This window comes from Mobula birostris, chromosome 31 (genome assembly GCF_030028105.1).
Source record: "Mobula birostris isolate sMobBir1 chromosome 31, sMobBir1.hap1, whole genome shotgun sequence".
NCBI classification, from domain to species: Eukaryota; Metazoa; Chordata; class Chondrichthyes; order Myliobatiformes; family Myliobatidae; genus Mobula; species Mobula birostris.
The window spans coordinates 8,984,809-9,005,576 of NC_092400.1; the positions used below are offsets into that span (position 1 = coordinate 8,984,809).

Genomic DNA, 20,768 nt, shown 5'->3' on the forward strand with positions numbered 1-20,768 from the left:
TTAGCATGCACTTACTGTGTTGTAGCTGATAATTGTTTCCAATCAAGCTGGTGGTGCTCAGTATATGAGAGTGAACTTGGGTTTCCAATGCCTATGAGATTAATGCTTCATTTTGGTTCTACCATGACCACTGTACTGTATATGGCTTCCTACATTGCTCAAACACAGCCAGTGTAAACTTGAAGAATAAAACTAGATCCTTTGACTAACCTCTCAGACTCAACATTAAATTCAATAACTTCAAATAAAAAGCAAATAGAATGTTTGCATTTCTTCCATTTAGATTCCTACATTTTCAGTTTTTTTTGTCTTCTCTATTTTACAACTCCTCCACGCAACTTTACATTTGGTATTCACTTACCCTATCTCTTAATCTTGCTCTTGATATTTAATTTCATTGCCTTCCATCCTACCAATCAACCTAAAGCATTGACTCAGTTTCTTAATCCACTAACCTGTGCTTCTATTAAAGTAAGAAGTGCAATTAGGCATACAGTTTGACAATGCTCCATCATACACTAAAATTGTGGTTGATCTAATTTTGGTCTCAACTTCATTTTCCTGCCTGTTCCCCATTTCCTGACTTCAAGCATCTGCAGTATTTTCCCCCCCAGATTTTTAGTACGGTACTTCAAAAGAGATATTTCCAAACCTTGTAGATTTGTTGTACTTGCAAGATGTCTTAGATATGATCTATTTAATTTAAAAGCTGTGTTCAATAGGTGTGAATATTACCGCTGTATTTTTCTTCTTATGAAACTAGAGTAATCATTTTTTCCACCTTACAAGAAAATCTACGAATGGTTTGCTTTAAATGATTAAATGTTTGCAAATGATAACAAATTTATTTTCCAAAGATTCATGATGCATTTTACAGTTAACCTATATTTTCCATGTGAACCTATTATTTAACAATGTAAGCTTAAATTACACAACCAAAATAAAATTATTTGGATTTGTTTGTTATAGTTGAGCGATTTATCAATGAAGATCGGCTCCCTCATCTGCTATTTTATGGACCACCAGGAACTGGGAAAACATCTACCATATTGGCTTGTGCCAAGCGACTTTATAAGGACAAAGAATTAAATTCAATGGTTTTAGAGGTAACAAAGTTTTTGGAATTCTAAAATAATTTAGTGAAGTTTGGGGAACTTTAATAATACAATGTTGTTTCCAATTTAGAAGTAGATTTTACAAGGACACATTTAGCTTAGTGATGATTTACTTATGTTTTTCAATACAGTAGATACAGAATTCAAGGCAGCAGTCAGAGCATTTCTCGTGGATCGGAGCTGGGACCATTTTTACCACGTTAATAACATAAATAAGAGGGGGAAGACTGTGGGCTCTAGAGCCCCCTCACTGTTCAGTGCAATTGTGGTTGATCTTGAACCTCAATACTACTTTCTTATCATGTAAGACTATAGGAGCAGATTTAGATCATTTGGCCCATTTCATCATGGCTCATCCAATTTTCCTCTCAGCCCCAATCTCCTGCCTTCTCCCCATATCCCTTCATGCCCTGACCAATCAAGAATTTATCAACCTCTGCCTTAAATACACATAAAGACTTCATAGCTGCCTGTGGCAATGAATTCCACAGATTCACCTTTCTCTGGCTAAAGAAATTCCACCTCATCTCCATTCTACAGGGACACCTGTCTATTCTGAGGCCATGTCCTCTGTTCTTAGACCCTCTTACAATAAGAAACATCCTTTCTACATCCACTCTATCAAGGCCTTTCACCATTCAATTGGTTTCAATGAGGTCACCCCTCACTTTTCTGAATTCTATTGAATACAGACCCCTAGTCATCAAATGTTCTTCATATGACAAGCTATTCACTCCTGATATAACTTTTGTGAACCTCCTTTGAACCATCTTCAGTTTCAGTACATCCCTTCTTAGATAACGGGCCAAAACTTCTCTCAAAACTCCAAATGAGGCCGTACCAATGCTTTACCATTACATCCTTGTTTTAATATTCTAATGCTCTTGAAATGAATGCTAACATTGCATTTGCCTTCCTTATCACAGACTCAACCTGCAAAATAGCCTTTCGGGAATCCTGTACAAGGACTTCCAAGTCCCTTTGTACCTCAGTTTTTTTGTATTCTCTCTCCATTTAGAAAATAGTCAACTCTTTCATTTCTTCTACCAAAGTGCATGATCATACATTTGCTGACATTGTATTCCATCTGCCTTTCTTCATCCATTCTCCTAATCTAAGTTCTTCTGTAGCCTCCTTATTTTCTCAAAATTACCTGCCCCTCCCCCTGTCTTCATATCATCTGCAAACTTTGCAACAAAGCCATCAATTCCATCATCCAAATCATTGACATATAACGTAAAAAGAATCAGTCTCTACACAGACCCCTGTGCAACACCTCTAGTCACCGGCAGCCAGCCAGAAAAGGCTCCCTTTATTCCCACTCTTTCCCCCTTGCTAATCAATCATTGCTTTATCCATGCTGGAATCTTTCCTTTAATACCGTGGGCTTTAGCTTGTAAAGCAGCCTCGTGTGGCACCATATTAAAGGCCATCTGAAAATCCAAGTACACATCAACCAATTCTCCTTTGCCCATCCTGTTTGTTATTTCTTCAAATATTTCTTGTTATATCCCCTGATATTTCTAATATCCAAAAATATGTTGACCTGATTGTTGATTGCAATCCATGACTGTGCCTTTATAGGGCTCTTGAGCAGAAAATTTCAATGGTTCTGTGATCCCAACTTCTTGAATCCTCAGCCAGCAGTAATATTCTCCCTGTTTCCATCTTGTTGAGCCTTCTAAGAATTGTGTGATTCAATAACGTCATTCTTCTGTACTAATAGAAGTTTAGCTCGCTTAATTTCTTCTCCTATTGCCTGACCTGTTATACTGCAACAAATCTGGTGAATTTGCATGGGATTCCCTCAAAGCAAATGCATTCTTTTTTGGTAAAGACACAAATATTACAGAGTACTAAAGGTGTAGCCTAACCAAAACACTATAAGACCATAAAACATAGGAGCAAAATTAGGACATTCAGCTATTGAGTCCACTCCACCATTTCATCATGGCTGATCCTATATCCCATTCAACCCCGTGCACCTGCCCTCTTATCACATCCCTTGATGCTCTGACCAATCAGGAATCTATCACTTCAGCTTTAAGTATACCCTGTGACGAGAATACACATAAATTAAGATGTTAGCTGGCCTGGGCTGGCACCAGTGGGATCAGCAGTTGGTCTGCCACCTGTCTTCAGGAGAAAGAGAGATAAGGAAAACAATGGAGCAGCATTTGGAGATGTTAATGAAGGGACGGGAGAGAGTAACGGAAGGAGAGCTGTCAAGATCGACTCCCCCTTTGAACCCTGAACTGTTCGAAGTGATGGACAGGCGATACCCCAGCAGGGGGGATAAAAAGGGACAGGTTCGCTAAGGCAACACACACACGACACCCCGAGGTAACGAGACCTTGGAAGCGGTGCGTCTCCCACAAGTCGGTGGGAAGTTTTGTACGGCTGGTCGCGGGACAAGCCATAGACGCACAAGGTGGAAAGGCACGATCGGCGGGAACCTGGTGTGTGTCCACCCTTGCCTGGGTGACAGGTTCACCACAGAGAAACGATCGTATCTGGAAATGGAGGGGTCACGGTCGGTGACCTCAGATGACATCACAAAGGGCTCGCACGAAAGCTGACTGAGAAGGATATCGAAGGTCTGTGTGGAAGTGGCTTGAATATTCATTCGTTTTGCTCTCTCTCTCCTTCCCCCCACTGTCCATCTCCCACGGCAGCGATTACTGCGAACTGAACTGAACTTTGCGTCACTTTGAAACTGGTCGTTTACCCCTAGACAACGATAGAGCTTGATTGATCCTGTTAACTTAATTCTGTGTACATGTGTGTTTATCATTGTTGAGCTGTTGCATTTATTATCATTTTGATTAGAGTACTGTGTTGCTTGTTTCTTTAATAAAACTTTCTTAGTTCTAGTAATCCAGACTCCAACTGAGTGATCCATTTCTGCTGGTTTGGCAACCCAGTTACGGGGTACGTATCATAAGTGGGGTTCTCGTCCACGATTTTGAACGCTAAATTTGGGACGGAATAAATTGATTGGGTTAAAATTCCCGAAAGAAAGAAAAGACAAACAGCAGAAATGGAGGCTGAGGAACTTATAAAGGCGCCGACCTTGGAGGCATTAAAGGGTGTCAGGAAAACGGAATTGGTAGCTGTGGCCAAACGGTTGAATCTTGCTAAGGGGAAATCGACAATGAGGAGAGAGGAGATACACAGAGCTATCGTAGAGCACTATGTATCTAAAGGTGTGTTTCCCCAAGGGGAGCTGGAGGTGGTGTCTATTGAAAAACCTGCTGGAGACGCGGTACAGGTGCAGCTTGAAAATCTGAGACTCGAGCACGAGTTCCGGGTACGGCAGTTGGAGCGAGATGAGAAAGAGAGGGACAGGCAGTTGGAGCGAGAAGAGAAAGAGAGAGAGAGACAGTTGGAGCGAGAAGAGAAATAGAGGGAAAGGGAATTCGAGCTGGAGAAGTTAAAGATAAGGGCAGAGCAGGGGCCCGTGCCAAACCAAGGTGGAGGGTTCCGGGCGACCCAGGAAGTTAGGCTGGTTCCCCCATTTGATGATACCGACGTGGATCGGTACTTTCTCCATTTCGAAAAAGTTGCTAGAAGTCAGGACTGGCCGAGGGATAAGTGGGCTGTTTTGCTTCAGAGTGTACTGAAAGGGAAAGCCCAACAAGCTTACTCAGCTTTGTCCGCGGAAGATGCCCAGAGGTATGAGGTGGTGAAAGAGGCCATCCTCAGGATTTATGAGTTGGTCCCGGAGGCATACCGGCAGTGGTTCCGGAATGCGAGGAAGCAGTGGGACCGCACGTATTTAGAGTTTGCCCGTGAGATGCAGACATATTGTGAGCGTTGGTGCGCCTCGAAGGGGGTAGAGGGGGATTATGACAGACTGCTACAGCTGATCCTGATTGAGCAGTTTAAAGGTTGTGTCCCTGAGGGTATGAGACCCTACCTAGATGAGAAAGAGGCAGCCATGTTAGCCGCAACTGCTAAGTTAGCGGATGAATATGCGTTGACGCATAAAATGAAGTTTGCCCCGAGTAAAAGCTACCAGAAGGGTAGTCAGGATGGCGGGGAGAGTCCGCCAGAAAAGTCAGAAAGTAAGCCGGGGACTAGTGAGAAGGATAAGGCAGACTGGGAGCAGTCTGGTAGGAAGTCTCCTGGGGGGTCGTCTGTTATAATTGCGGGAAAGTCGGACACTTTGCGTCCAGGTGCTTTGCCCCAAAGAAGGAGACGGGAAAAGGAAAAACGGCGATTTTGACTGGCTGTATCGAGCTGGTAAACGAACCACTAGGAGGGGACAGGTCTGCCAAAGTTCAGGAAGGGCGCGAGAGGTTTATCTCGGCCAGATTGGTGTCATTGAAGGAGGGGTTAAAACCAGTTCCAGTGCGGATCTGGAGAGATACGGGAGCGTGTCAGTCGCTGATACTGAAGAGTGTATTAGAGTTTAGCTCAGAGACCCAGACTGGGGAGGTTAAGGTCAAAGGTATTGGGGAAGGGACAGAGGCAGTCCCTTTGCACCAGATACACTTTCAAAGCAACCTGGTCTCTGGACTAGTCACGATCGGGGTGAGGCCCGAATTACTGATGAAAGGCGTGGAAGTCTTGCTCGGTAATGACCTCGCCGGGGGAATTGTGTTCCCAGCCGTGAGATTGACAGGTCAGCCTGCCAGCATTGAGGCCCCGCCCATGCACTCACAGGTTCATCACGGGACTGCAGTAGTAAATTTAGCTGAGACGTTTCTGCCAGCCTTGTACGAGAAGGGGGTAGAAAGTGAAAAGAAGGAGTGTAGTGAAGCAAGAGGTAATGAGGGAGCTGAGACAGACTTAGCATTAGCCAAGAAAGAATTTGTGCAGGCGCAGGAGCGAGACGAGGGGCTGATTGTTTTGGCAGAGACAGCTCTCTCTGACGCAGAATTAACAAGGGAACCAGTAGGCTATTGTGTGGAGGAGGAAGTGCTAAGGAAGAAAGGGAGACCAAGCACCGTACCCGCAGATGAGGAATGGGGGGTGGTGCAAAAGAGTTATGGGGATGAGATTTTTAACCTGGCCCACAAGGTACCCCTCGGTGGACATGTTGAGGTGCTGGAGGAAGCAGTTGGTGGAATCATGAAAGAGGATTACCAGCTGCCCAGGGGGAAGGATGTTATTGATTATGACTGACGCGAACTGAGACGGTCACAGGCTTTTGATATGCTAACAAACCTAGTCGGTGTTAGTGCGGAAATCAATGAAGCTAGGGTCCCCCCGATAAGAGAAAAAAAACATTTTGAAAAGATGAGTATGGTATCGACCAGATGGGAGAAGGCTATTGTTTTGGCCAGCTCTGCTGATAAGGTCTCTCCCTTAATCCCTGAACAACGCGACTCTTTAGGGGAAGTAATTAAACAACTCGCACACGTGTGTTTGATTGTCCCGAGGTGATGCAAAGAACTGGGACGTTGGGTGGTGTTTGTTACACTAGGCTAGCCTAGCGAGCAACATCCCTATAGAATGAGTAATCAGTGACGAAAGGGCTGACGAACACAGAGGTGTGTATTGGCAATGTAATACGGCTGTCTGAAGCCAGCTTGATAGTGAACCTTGAAAAAAATGAGTTCGGCCACACGAAGGTCACTTACCTGGGAATTGTGGTGATACAGGGGCAGCTGGCAGCGATGCAAGCTAAAGTGCGGGCTATCTCTGACATCCCAGCCCCGACAGACAAGAGGGCCCTCAGAAGGCTCTTGGAGATGGTGGGGTACTGTAGGAAGTTTTGCAATAACTCTGCGGTTACTACCCCTCCCCCTCCTACTAAGCCCTTGCGAGAAAGAACTAAGTCGGAATGGGACGACCCTTGTTATTCTGGCCCGGGACGAAACCCAATGAGAGGTTACATTGATCGCAATTCATCAGTGTTTTTGGCCACTATGAAGTTTGCTAAGTTGGAGCCTGGTCTAAGGGATTATTAATAACACATATAAAAGGAACAGAAAATGTGATGGCTGACTGTCTGTCAGGTGTTGACAACTTCAAATTCGCTGTATTAGCCAAATAGCTGATAAAGATGTATATTTGTGTGTATCAAATAACGTATTCATGTTTGTAATTTTTACCCCGGTAAAAATCCTTAAAGGGGGGAAGTGTGACGAGAATACACATAAATTAAGATGTTAGCTGGCCTGGGCTGGCACCAGTGGGATCAGCAGTTGGTCTGCCACCTGTCTTCAGGAGAAAGAGAGATAAGAAAAACAATGGAGCAGCATTTGGAGATGTTAATGAAGGGACGGGAGAGAGTAACGGAAGGAGAGCTGTCAAGATCGGCTCCCCCCTTGAACCCTGAACTGTTTGAAGTGATGGACAGGCGATACCCCAGCGGGGGGATAAAAAGGGACAGGTTCGCTAAGGCAACACACACACGACACCCCAAGGTAATGAGACCCTGGAAGCGGTGCGTCTCCCACAAGTCGGTAGGAAATTTTGGACGGCTGGTCGCGGGACAAGCCATAGACGCACAGGGTGGAAAGGCACGATCGGCGGGAACCTGATGTGTGTCCACCCTTGCCTGGGTGGCAGGTTCACCGCAGAGAAACGATCGTATCTGGAAACGGAGGGGTCACGGTCGGTGACCTCAGATGACATCACAAGGGGCTTGCACGAATGCTGACTGAGAAGAATATGGAAGGTCTGTGTGGAAGCGGCTTGAATATTCATTCGTTTTGCTCTCTCTCTCCTTCCCCCCACTGTCCATCTCCCACAGCAGCGATTACTGCGAACTGAACTGAACTTTGCGTCACTTTGAAACTGGTCATTTACCCCTGGACAACGATAGAGCTTGATTGATCCTGTTATCTTAATTCTGTGTACATGCGTGTTTATCATTGCTGAGCTGTTGCATTTATTATCATTTTGATTAGAGTACTGTGTTGCTTGTTTCTTTAATAAAACTTTCTTAGTTCTAGTAATCCAGACTCCAACTGAGTGATCCATTTCTGCTGGTTTGGCAACCCAGTTACGGGGTACGTAACAACCCACAGACTTGGCCTCCATCGCGGTCTGTGGCAGAGCATTCCACAGGTTCATCACTCTTTGGCTAAAAAAAATTCTTCCTTCCTTCTGTTCTAAAAGGTCGCCCCTCAATTTTGAGGCTGTTCCCTGTAGTTCTGGATACCCCACCAGAGGAAACATCCAATCCACATTCACCGTATCTGGTCCTTTCAACATTTGGATTCTTCTAGGTTCCAGTGACTACAAGCCCAAAGCTGCCAACGCTCCTCATACGTTAACCCCTTCATTCCTGGAATTATCCTCGTGACATTTTAGCTCCTATACTCAAGAGGAAGAATAGTTTACAAGGCATTGGGGAAAGAGCTGGAGAATGTGCTTGCTTTACTCAGACACAATAGTAGTAATGGACTGGATGTCCATTGCCTGTGCTGTAATATCTCTACTATTTTAATGGCCTTAGAACAAAGCAGGTGTGAGCCCTGGGAACTGGATGCTTCCTTGTCATTTTCATTAAGTAATCAGGAAATCTTGAGCAGTTAGAGGAGTGGATTCTTCTTGATAGAAATGAAAACTTTGAAAACCAGTCCCCATGTATTTTCAACCAAATATGAAACAAATTAAACCTTTGATGTTGATTCCCGCTGAGATTTACCATCTTCTTGTGATTAATGATCAGTGAATATTTAGCTGGTGCATTCTTGTAAGGATTTTGAGAAAATATAAAACTCTTGACCCAGCCGGTGGTGTAGTGGCATTAGCGTCAGACTTCGGGACGAAAGGTCCTGGGTTCGAATCCAGCCAGCCGGCTCCCCTACACGCTTTCCATCCATGCTGGGTTACGAGCTGGTGACCTCTTTGGAAACTCACCTGCAGAAGGCAATGACAAACCACTGCTGTAACTTGCCTCGTACTTGAATCCCCACTACATCAGAGAGGCGTGGAGGGAAATCGTCCGCCAACTGGAGAAACTCCGGATGTGACGTACCTTTCCTTTCCTATAAAGCTCTTAATGATCCAAAAGCATGCATTCATTACCAAATCAGAATCAGGTTTAATATCACCAGCGTATGTTGTGACATTTGTTAACTTTATGGCAGCAATACAATGAAATATATGTTAAATAAATATATGGGGGAAAGCTAAATTACTGTAAGTTTGTGTATATATAAATATTTACTGTAGTTTAGTTTTTTTTAGTTTTATGTATATTAAATAGTTCAGTTAAAATAAGTTGTGCAAAGAAAAGAAAACAAAAAAAGTACTGAAGTATCAATGTCCGTTAGAAATCAGATGGCAGAAGGGAAGAGGCTGTATCTGAATCGCTGAGAGTGTGCCTTCAGGCTCTTCTACCTCCTTCCCAATGGTAATAATGAAAAGGTGGCATGTCCTGGGTGGTGGGGTTCCTTAATAATGGACACCGCCTTCCTAGGGCACCGCTACTTAAAGACGTCTTGGAAACTTGCAGATGAAAAGTAGCCCATCAAAATGAATATTTGAAGGATGTTACTGTTTTGTTTTAATAAAATCAGTATTTTCAAGAATTATTAGAGATGTGGTGGGGGAGGAGACTGACATTTGAAAAGCTGTACAAGTATTTCTTAAAGATGGAAATTTACATGAAAAAATACAATATTAATAATAAACCAAACCCTTGTTTAAAGGGTGTTTGACTGTAAATAAGATTTATCCTTTTAGTTTCATAGTTTTCTCATCCCAATTATGTTAACATATTCCTATGTTTAACCATAGATCCTGATTCTTTTTCAGCCTTTTGATTCTAACAAGCAGTTACGGTGGTAGAAAGGATATTTTGAAACTTATTTTATGATGTAAAATTACCATTTTTTAAAAAATCCTTCTGTGATGAGCAAAATTCACATCAAATAATGTGTGTCACACTAGTTCATAACCTTCTGGCAAGCATAGCACTGAGAAAGACCGAGAAGCGTATTGGTGCAAACAGAAATGGAGACCTAAATGTGGAGTGAAAATGTGTAATATTGACTTCAGATCGAAGGAAATTATGTTATCAATAAATACAGCAAATTATATATTAAAGGAACAACTATACTTAAGCCTATACTTAGGTTTTGTTTTTTCATTAAATCTGATGATCCAGGAAAACTGAAATAAAACCAAAAATAGTGAAGATACTGAACAGATCAGGCAGCATTTGTGGAAAAACAGTTAATGTTTGAGGTTAGTGATTTCTCTGCTGAAGGATCTGCAGGTGTGTTGATGACTATACCAAAAAGGGCAATTAGTATGTCCTGAAACAGAAAATGATGGATGAAATGGGGGATCCACTCCCTACTGAAGTCTAGGATTGCAGCGTTCAAATCAGGTGGCCCTATCCTTTACAAAAGTGGTTCTCAAACTTTTATGGGTTACCGGCCCTTGGCTCTCAGCCTACATCCCCAGCATTCCCCTCTCCCTTTCCAGCCATTATTAAAAAAAACTATAAAGAATCTAGATTTTCAATACAAAGTGAAAGAAAATATGAAATGCAAATTTAAAGCAGTGACAAATAATTGCAAAAATTATTCAGATCTATTTAAAGCTACAAATAAAATAATTTGTTTATTTAATTACATTAAAAGCAATTTTCATCAACAATTTTAGAGGGTACATTAGTAGTCCAGCTGTTCACTACTTCACTGCTTTTTCACCTTTCAGTGAGTTGGATGGGCCTGGTGCAGAGAGATCAGCTTCTCAACATCAGGTTGATTGTCACTCAGAAGGATGCTCAGGTCTTCACGTTCAGTAATTTGTAGTCCGTTTTGTTGCTTTAAAAGAAGCTGGGTGACTCCACTGAAACCGTGCTCCACTAAATGTGATGTTGCAAAGGCAGTAAAGAACTTCATGTTCTTTTTCCACAGTGCAGGATAGCGTTCATAGATTCCTTTCTGCAACCAAACGTTTGATGTGATTATTTGAACCCCGGCTTTAGCTCAACGTCATTTTGTTGCAAAATCCGTTCTTCCTCCATCCTTCTGTGAATTCATCATTACAAGTGTTCAGGAATGGATTTATTACCCAATCTGGAATTTGTGAATACCATCATCTGCAGATGCTGGAATTCTTTCCTTTTCTTCCAACTCAGAGAGGCTTGGAAATTGAAAAGGGTCATGACAGCCAATGCTGCACTTAAGTAGGATTAACTTGGACAGAAATATGGAGACAGCTGCTTTACCTTTGACTTTTAGGGGCCATTTCCTTGCAATTGAAGATTGATATCACTAAACTTTGCAAATAATTCTGACAAATAGGCAGTATCATGCTGTTGTGTGTGAATTATCACTCGATTTTTATTGTTGCACCGTAGAAAGCATCCTATCCAGATGCATCACAGCTTGGTGTGGCAACTGTTCTGCCCATGATCACAAGAAACTAGAGTTCTGGATACAACTCCGCTCGTCACGGAAACCAGCCTCCCCTCCAAGGACTCTGTCTATACTTCTCACTGCCTTTGTAAAGCAGCCAACATAATCAAAGACCCCACCCACCATGGACATTCACTCCCCCTTTTGATGATACAAAAGCCTGAAAACACGTACCATGGTGATCACAGACAGCTTCCATCCTGCTGTTATAAGACTATTGAATGGTTCCCTAGTGCAATAAAATGGACTCTTAACCTCACAATCTACCTTGTTATCACCTTGCACCTTACTATCCATCCGCACTGCATTTTCTCTGTGGCCGTTATATGTTACTGTGTACTACTTTATTTCACTATTATAATGAATGGTCTGCGAGGCAGTTCTCTCCACTGCACCCTGGTACATGGGACAATAATAAACCAAGTTATCAATTAATTTGTCACCTGAAACATAGACATTGCTTTTCTCTTTCTACTGGCTGCCTTGTTCAGATTCTTCTCCCATTTTCTCTTGTCCCTATGTGACTGAAATCCATATGAGTGAGAAGTCACACCTAATTCAGTATAGCTGCTGAAAGAATTGTAATGATGTAATCAGTAGATATTTCTTAAGGCTTAAGAGCTTCTCTTCCATCTTTTAGGTTTACTGCCCCTTTGGAAATATAAGTTCTTGATTTAGTCAAAGTTGAGTTGAAATATAAATGGGTATTTAGAGAATGTATGAATAATGGTAAATTTAATAAGACTCTTTCTCAGAAGCATTCATGGAGAAATGGAGGACCTTAATTGCTGCCCTAATTGCCAGAGGCATAACGGGCAGTCAGCAGTCAGATGCATTATGTATTAACATATATATGTTCCATCATTAAGGCAGGTTAGCTAGTGAGCATTTTAGTACGTATCTGCAAGTCAGTAAACAGGCATGGAGTTTATTTCATACTGTAACATTATTCTGTACTTTCAGCTGAATGCCTCCGATGACCGAGGTATTGACTCAGTCCGTGGACCAATATTGAACTTTGCCAGTACCAGAACAATTTTCAAGTAAGTACTTCTTGACTTCGGTTCTTGAAGAAGTCTGCAAGTTGTGATGCAATAGCTATGAAATTCAGTGAAACAAAAAATTCTAAATTTTCACATGTGCCTGAAAAAGTATATTTGAACGAGCTTTGTAATCCTATCAACTCTTCTAAAAGGTAGTTTCTTCTGGTGGGTTATCGGATGCCTATTGATAGTTACTTGAACTGTGACTTCTATGGTTGTGGTTCACTAATATTTCTTGAACCTGTACAATTTCGCAATCTAGTACAATATAATCTCTTTCTCCATTCCATTAAATTAGTTCATTGATTTATTTAAGAATGAAGATCTTGTCCATTTTTCAAAAAGAAGCACTTTTTAATATGCCCCTCCAGTGGTCAGTAGCTGTCATATATTCTTCAATGAAATGTAGTATTATTTATTGCCCAATCTTGAGAGGACTAGAATATAAAAGCAAGGATGTAATGCTGAAGCTTTGTAAGGTGTTGCTCAGACTGCATTTGGAGTTTTGTGAGCAGTTTTAGGTCCCTGTCTAAGAAATGATGTGCAGGCATTGGAGAGGGTCCAGAGGAAGTTCATGAGAATTATCCTGGGAATGAAAGAAATGTATGAAGAGCATCTGATGGATCTGGGCCTATACTCACTGGACTTTAGAGGAATGAGGGAGGATCTCATTGAAACCTATTGAATATTGAAAGGCCTAAATAGAATGCATATGGAGAGGATGCTTCCTATCGTGGGGAAGTCTAGGACCATAGGGTGCAGCTTCTGAATAGGAGGACATCCCTTTTGAACAGAGATGAGGAAGAATTTTGTTTACAGAAGGTGGTGAATCTGTGGAATTCTTTGCCACAGCTAGCTGTGGAGGCCAAGTCATTGAGTATATATAAAGTGGAGGTTGATAGGTTCTTAATTAGTAAGGGCATCAAAGGTTATGGGGAGAAAACAGGAGAATGGGGTTGAGAGGGATAATAAATCAACCATGATGGAATAGTGGAGCAGATTTGATGGGTTGAATGGTGTAATTCTGATTCTGTGTTTTATGGTCAGTTACTCCTGACAAGTTGATGGTGAATCACCACCTTTAAATTGATGCCTGGGTACTTTAAAAATTCCCTCACATTGTTCTGATTTTTGACCTTTTGGCACTGAAGTGATAGTTTCCTTCCAGACGTGAATGGTGCGTGATTTGGAAAACTAAGTTGTGGAATATTCACGTATTTGATGTCTTTAATGTAAGCTGTTGGTGTTGCAAGTTTGAGAGGTGTTTTTCAATTAAGTTTCTAAGTTGCATTGCATCATATAGATCAGTAGTTCCAAAACTTTTTTGGCTTACCGACTCCTTTTTTGGGCAATGAGACCACATCCCCAGTGCCTCCCTCTCCCTTTCCCGCCATTACATAAAAACTATAAAGAATTTTGATAAATGATGCCCCAGTGAAAGAAAATAGGAATTACAAATTCAAAGCAGTGACAAATGCAAAAATTATTCAAATCTATGTAAAGCTACAAACAGAATTATTTATTTATTTACCTTTAAAAACAGTTTTCATCAACAATTTTAGAGGATATATTAGTAGTCCAATTATTCACTGCTTCATTGTTTTTTAACCTTTCAATAAGATGGATGGGCTTGGTGCAAAGATAGCAGCTTTTCAACATCAGGTTGAATGTCACTCAGAAGGAATCAGATCCCAACATTGAGTAATTTGCTGTCTGTTTCTTTGTTTTGAAAGAAGTTGTGCAACTGTACTGAAACGAGACTCCATTAAATATAATGTTGGAAAGGCAATAAAAAAAAAACATCTTTACCTTTTCCACAGTGCAGAACAGTGATCAGAGTTTTCTTTCTTCAACCAACAGGCTTGATATGATTTTTTTTAAATCTTGGTTTCAGTTCAGTTATTTTGTAGTGAGATAAGTTCTTCTTCCATCCTTCCTGTTAATGCTTCATTACAAGTATTCAGGAATGGACATTACCCAATTTGGATTGAGCGAAGATCCTGAAATCCCTCTGACATGTCCTCGTACAGCTCACCCAGCTGGGCACAGTATACTTGAAGATCATCCTCTGGTAATCTTATCTTTCTTTTCTAACTCAGAGAGGCTTGGAAATTGGAAAAGGTCACGGCCAATGTTGCACTTAAATAGGGTTAACTTGGACAGAAATGTGGAGACGGCTGATTTGACTTCTATAAGATACACATCATTTCCTCACGTTTGAACATAGATTTAATAAAACTTAGTCAATAATTCTGTCAAATAAGCAGTACATTACCTAATATTCTTGATTTGATTACTGAATGGAGCATTCAAGCCTTCAAAGAATTTTATCACAGTTTCAAAAAGCACATGAAAGCATCTCAGATCGTTTCCTTCTAAGAGCTTCCTGACATTTGTGTGCAACAGCAAGCGTGAAACTGTTCGTCATTCTCAATACAAAGCTCTTAAAATAGTCAAGAATTGAGAGCATGGGGCTTGATATTATTTAGCACTTCGATAACAGTATTTAATGATATCAGGTTTTTGTGACAAACTGTTGTCTGGATTACACAGTGAATGGTAAATAGAGCTTTTTTCAAGAAAGTAATAATCTCACGATTGGTGTCTTGTCATTGGTAGTGCCCCATCTGATGCACAAGCAAAAATATTTCTCTTTGAAAAATTGCTCAACAACCTGAAATATTGACTTGTCCTTTGTGTCTGTTTCTAGTCCTCTTGCAAATAACAACTCTTGAACCACCTTTTATGAAGTGAACATAATCAAGAAACAAAGATTTGTTGTCTGGCAAAATTGATTCATCCAACTGCAGAGCAAATTCTGTTATCCTAAGTACTGTACACTACTCAATGTGTCTTCCACATTCTCAGACATTTCATTTATTCATTTTTGAACAGAGTTGTTGCTGAGTGGAATTGCTCTATTTAGTCTGATGACTTGTGCAACACAGTACTCAGACCTTCCTTATTGCTGGCAGAATCAGCTCTATTCCAATTGTGTAGAGCTTTCCAGATTTAGTAATGAGTAATAAAATGTATGAAACATGAAAAACATTGCTGTTCTGTTTCAAAGTGCTGGCAAACATGTTTTGAATTTTTTTTATGATTTTGAACGTTTTCACCAAAGTGTCTAAAAATAAGCAAGTTCTTGTTTGCTTTATGAGAGGGTACTCTTCAAATGTTGAAGGGGCCTAGATGGTTTCATTGCTTCATTTGAAAAAAGAATTTTCACACAGGATTAACTGGCTGCTTGGTATAAATTCATATTTCAGGTACTTCATACTATACTATCTATACTTTTTCCTTGGGTCTGTTTCTGCCATTTTCATTATGGATCAACGACCAAGTCCAACCTCAAATGCTGCAATCAATAATAGCTGAGGCAAAACCTGACTACCTGAAGATTTCTTCAGTATAGATTTCTCATGATGTGCCAGATATAGAAGGGATAAATTGCTTTTCCACAAGAATAACGCGCTTTGAAGAAAGTCTAAGAGAATGGTGGGTTAGCAAGAGTTAAGGTGATTACATGATCGTTGTAATCCATTTGGAGGCATTGAGAATTGAGATGTTTATAATAAGTAATTCATTTATTAAATTAAGCTTATAATCCCTCAGCTGCTGCTCTTGCTACTGAGTGACCCCCCACTGCCCCCTTTATCTTTATCGTCCCTTTGGGAACTCCCATCGCCTTCAGGGAGGTGATGTCACCCATGTTGTGAACCACTGATATAGATCATGCACATTGAAATCATGATACACTGGTGCTGATGGGAAGTAAAGACATGGTAAATGGAATGTTAAGCAGGCAGTTTTGTCCCAAACAATGTGAGCTTTAATGGCGTTGAACCTATATCATTCCAGGCAAGTTTGCTATTCCCTGTCACAGTTTGACTTGTGTCTTTCGAATAGAGGAAAAGCTTTTGGAAAGTCAGTTAGTCAGTTGCTTGCCACAGAAAACTCAGTTTCTGACTTGTGGCAAAAGCCATACTTCTTTAGCTACCTAATCTTGTTATTATCTGGTCATTGGTGTTTTAATCCTGATTCCACTCGACTTCTAATTTATTTTGTCTTGCTGGTAGAAACTAAGTTGAAGCAAGAAATGGGTTATTCATGAGGAAGTGCCACATTGTAAGGATTGTTGCTGACATCTTCCATTACTGTAATAATGAGTAACCATGTGAGATGCTTTTTTGCTTTGTCCAGATAGGATGTTCATGGTAAATTGTAGCGTAAGAGCTGTTTTATTAAAGGCAATAATGTTAGCAATAAATATAACAATAATAATGAGGTATGTTTAGCTCTGGGGCACAGCTGAATGTCAGGGCATTTAACTCTTTATTCAGTGTATCTATTTTTTTTAGGGATACAGTGCCTATCCTGTCCATCTAGCCGTGCCGCCCTGCAACCCATCAGTTTAACCCTAGCCTCATAAGACAATTTACAATGACCAATTAACCTACTAACCCAGATGTCTTCAGACTATGGAAGGACACCGGAGCATCCAGAGGAAACCCACGTGCATTTGGGAAGAATGTATGAACCTTCTTATAGAGGATGTCAGAATTGAACTCCAATCTCCGAAGCCTCGAGCTGTAATATCATCATGCTAACTGCTATGCTACTATGGCTTGTTAATATCAGGTTGAGTAAATCTGATTGGTCGAAGACTGTCTTCCATGATAGTTCACTCTCCAGCAGTTATAGGTAGCTAAATATTGTTGCAGGCTCTACAGGCTTGTCTTTTGCACTCGTATCATGAGCTCAGAAATGCTCAGGATAGAATTATTTATCATATCTTATTCCGTCCATTAGCTGTTTAATTGTCTATTGCCAATCATGATTGATGTGAGAGAGCTTTGATCTATTAGCTCTGTCTGCAGCATGCTGCTTTGCTGTTTACTGTACATATATTGATTCCAAACATAGCTTCATCCGGTTGTTAGATATTCCCACTGCTGCTCCTGGCATGTTTTTCTATATTCCTCCACATGGAACCTGGCAATAGAGATTGGGGAGAAATATACAGTAGTTCCTTTCCTCATGATTGACTAATGTACTTCATGGGTGCATAGTCTTAAGCCACAAGATTTGTTCTAAATCTTTGCCATCTCGTGTGGCAATGCCACACAGTGGAAGATGTCCTCTGCAAGACGACTGCCACTTTTTCCCCCACAGGATGGTGTGGACATCTCTTCTGATCCTCTGGATAATGTGGAAAAGTCTATTATTCCTTTAAAAAGGAAAAATAGGGTTTTGCCCTTGGTAGATTCATATATAGCTTCCTCTAGGCCAGCCTTTCTCAACCTTTTTGCCTTGGAGGAACCCTTGAAATAATTTTCAGGTATCAGGGAACCCCTGCATAAAAATATTATATCTACATCTCTCAGTACATTAGTGTGATCAGTAAGTTGTAGATATAATAATCCAAAAATAACTGTCAATGCTCTTTTGAGTAGAGAATGAACTTTTAGCCAACATTTCTTGGAAAAAACAGGTAGTTAAGCTTAGCTTACCTTTCTTGAAATTTTTCTTTCCCTTGCATAAATTTTTAAAACTCATGAGGCAAACATTAACAAATTTCTGTTAAATAATTAGCTTAAATCAAAATGGGATTTACATTTTCTAAAGCTGGGCACGGTAGATTTAATTTAAATAAAGGTTGTACATTCATTTTAAATAATGCTGTTTACAACATGAAAATTTTATTTGCAATGTTGAAGCAGTGTGTGTGTTGTGACAACGTTAGGATTTTCTTTTTTGCAAGAGAAATGAAACCTCTCATGGAGCATCTCATGGAACCTCTCATGGAGCCCCTCTCATTGACGGGCACCATCGGTACAGATGCCAACAGTTCCTCCAAGACAGACCTTATGTTTCCAGATATGAAGACTAAACATTAGATATATCTTGGTCTTTGTTTCTTTCGGCTAGCTCTTCACAACAGAAAAGGTTTTCTTGATTTTCACCATCATTTACAAATCTAACAAATGCTACAACATGACATTTATTGGTGTAATCTGTTGACTCAACAACTTGGATAGAGAAGCTGTTGTCTTTCAGTTTATCACACAAAACCTCTTCAGCATCATGTACCATGTCATCAGTATCGACATATCGTACTGTTTGAAACGGAAACCTTTTCAATTTCTTGTATTGCATCTTGTCTTAGCATTTTACCCACTATAATTTTACATGCTGGCATTATTAGGTTCTCACCAACTGTGTGACTTTTCCTTTCTTGGGTAACAAGTCCTGCTACTAAATAACTTGCTTCCTGAGACTTTTTACTGACTGTGACTGTATTAACAAAAGCTTTACTCTGTTTTGAGATTCCAATAGCTGTTTAAAATAAGCAGCACTTTTAAGTATCACATGTCTGTGTTCTGTAGTTAGTGCCTTTTCAATTTTGCTGGAGCCATTGCTACATTTGTAAGTTGTTTGCCACAGACTAGGCACAATGGAATAGGATAGCTTGGATCACCAGTCCATGTAAACCCCATTGATAAGTAGCTTTTTTTGTGTGTCTGTTGTTGCATTAGAATGGCATAATAAATAGCTAAATGAGGAAAAACTCAAAAATATGAAAACTTCACAATACCTCACTTCTAACCTATGCAATCCACCTTTTGCAACATTCACAACAACAGCAAAGTGGCAGGCCAGCAATTGAATCACGGTCCTTAAAAATTCCTTGATTAGAATGAAAATTTCCCACCAATTTTCTACTATATTGGTAGAGTTTGTTCGTTTCCGTTAAGTCAGTTGGCGGCACTTAAGGGAAGTTGGGGGTGGTAATTCAGGAGGGAGAGGCGGACATCACAGCCCAAGTTGGGCAAGTCCATTCAATGCTCGGAAAATGCACTTCATGCTCCTCATTAGCATACCATCCTCCCCTTCATGCAATACAGCACTCACCAACTATCAATGGTCTCCCCTATCTCGCATCAAATCTGAGAATGGACTCAATCAAAAAATTAATAGTCGTACTGCACACTGCCATACTGGGCTGAGATTGCTATCGGGTCTACTCAGTCACTGCCCACCACTGCAAGCGCTGGCATTACATGTTGCGCAAAGTTAAGTTCAATAAATTATGCTTATTTTTTAAAATTATAACTGCTTGTGGAACCCTGCTCTAGGCCATTTCTGGCAGCTTTGTCCTCAGAATAACCATTTTAGTTAATGATGATACTAATACAGATATGGTCTGTATTCTTTGCTTATTCCATTTGGTATTCAATGTGGAAAAATCTCAAATCACTAACGGAGTTGCTAAGCAGCAGTTTTCTTGCCTATCACCTAAAGCCATAATTTTTATAGGATCATGAATCATTGTTGAGAACTCTCATAACCACTTTCTCCTGGTTTCATAGCACTATGCCTTTTGTTTTGAACAGATTGTTTAAAACCCCCTTTGTACATTCACAATGAATACTCATTTCTTCAATGACTATAATCATTTCTGTTCAAATTGTAACTGTTGATCACTTATTTTGTTCCAGTTTTACTTTTAATAGTGCAAATAATAATTTAAAGCTCTTCTTCATTAACTGACCATTGAGTATTATTTTTAAACTTTTCAGAAGAAAAAAGTAGGTAATTTCTTTGTTTAATTACTTCTTTCAGGAAAGGCTTTAAGCTTGTTATCCTAGATGAGGCAGATGCTATGACTCAGGATGCTCAGAATGCCCTCAGAAGAGGTAAGATCTAGATTAACGTTTAATTAAAAAGAATCTTACTACTACCCATTTTTATATTCTCTTGTTTGTTGTAATGGCAGACACGCAAATTATTGTGTTAATAAAGTAACCAAATCTGTGATGGATTCCGCTTAATGGGGCTATCGGCTATTCAGTGCAGCCACTTATTTGGGGCAACTCTTGAACAAAACTGAGAAAGTAGCCAGGATTACTTTAGTTTATTTGGGACACTGTACGTTCAACAAACAGTGATATTTGTCTCTGATCATTGATGAAAAATAAGCAGTAAGGCAATTCAGAATTGTTTTGCTCACTGTGGTTTCAAGAATGCAGGCTTGGAGATGCCAGAAATGGCTGGGAGTGAAAATGAAATGATTTCACTGCTTCAGCAAGTTAGGAATTACAAAGAATTTGAAGGTATTGACAATCATCTTGAATGTTACAATGAAAATGAAGATTTGGAGGATGCAATTGTCCAAAGTATTGTATGAAGGCTGTCCATTACCTGTATTAGATGTCTGTGCTGATTTTGCTCATTAGTCAAGCAAAAGAACATGTCAGTGTATTCTGGGT

The 20,768-nt window shown here is 40.4% G+C and overlaps 1 protein-coding gene across 2 annotated transcripts in view; it reads left to right on the forward strand.

The window, feature by feature from the left end:
* Positions 1–20,768, forward strand: part of rfc5 (replication factor C (activator 1) 5) — a 76,591-nt gene that overhangs the window by 17,396 nt on the left and 38,427 nt on the right. For both annotated transcript variants that reach the window (XM_072248014.1, XM_072248015.1), the window contains exons 3-5: positions 970–1,106; positions 12,416–12,495; positions 20,122–20,195. In XM_072248014.1, the coding sequence (XP_072104115.1) occupies positions 970–1,106; positions 12,416–12,495; positions 20,122–20,195 (291 nt within the window). The remainder of the gene's footprint in view (positions 1–969; positions 1,107–12,415; positions 12,496–20,121; positions 20,196–20,768) is intronic.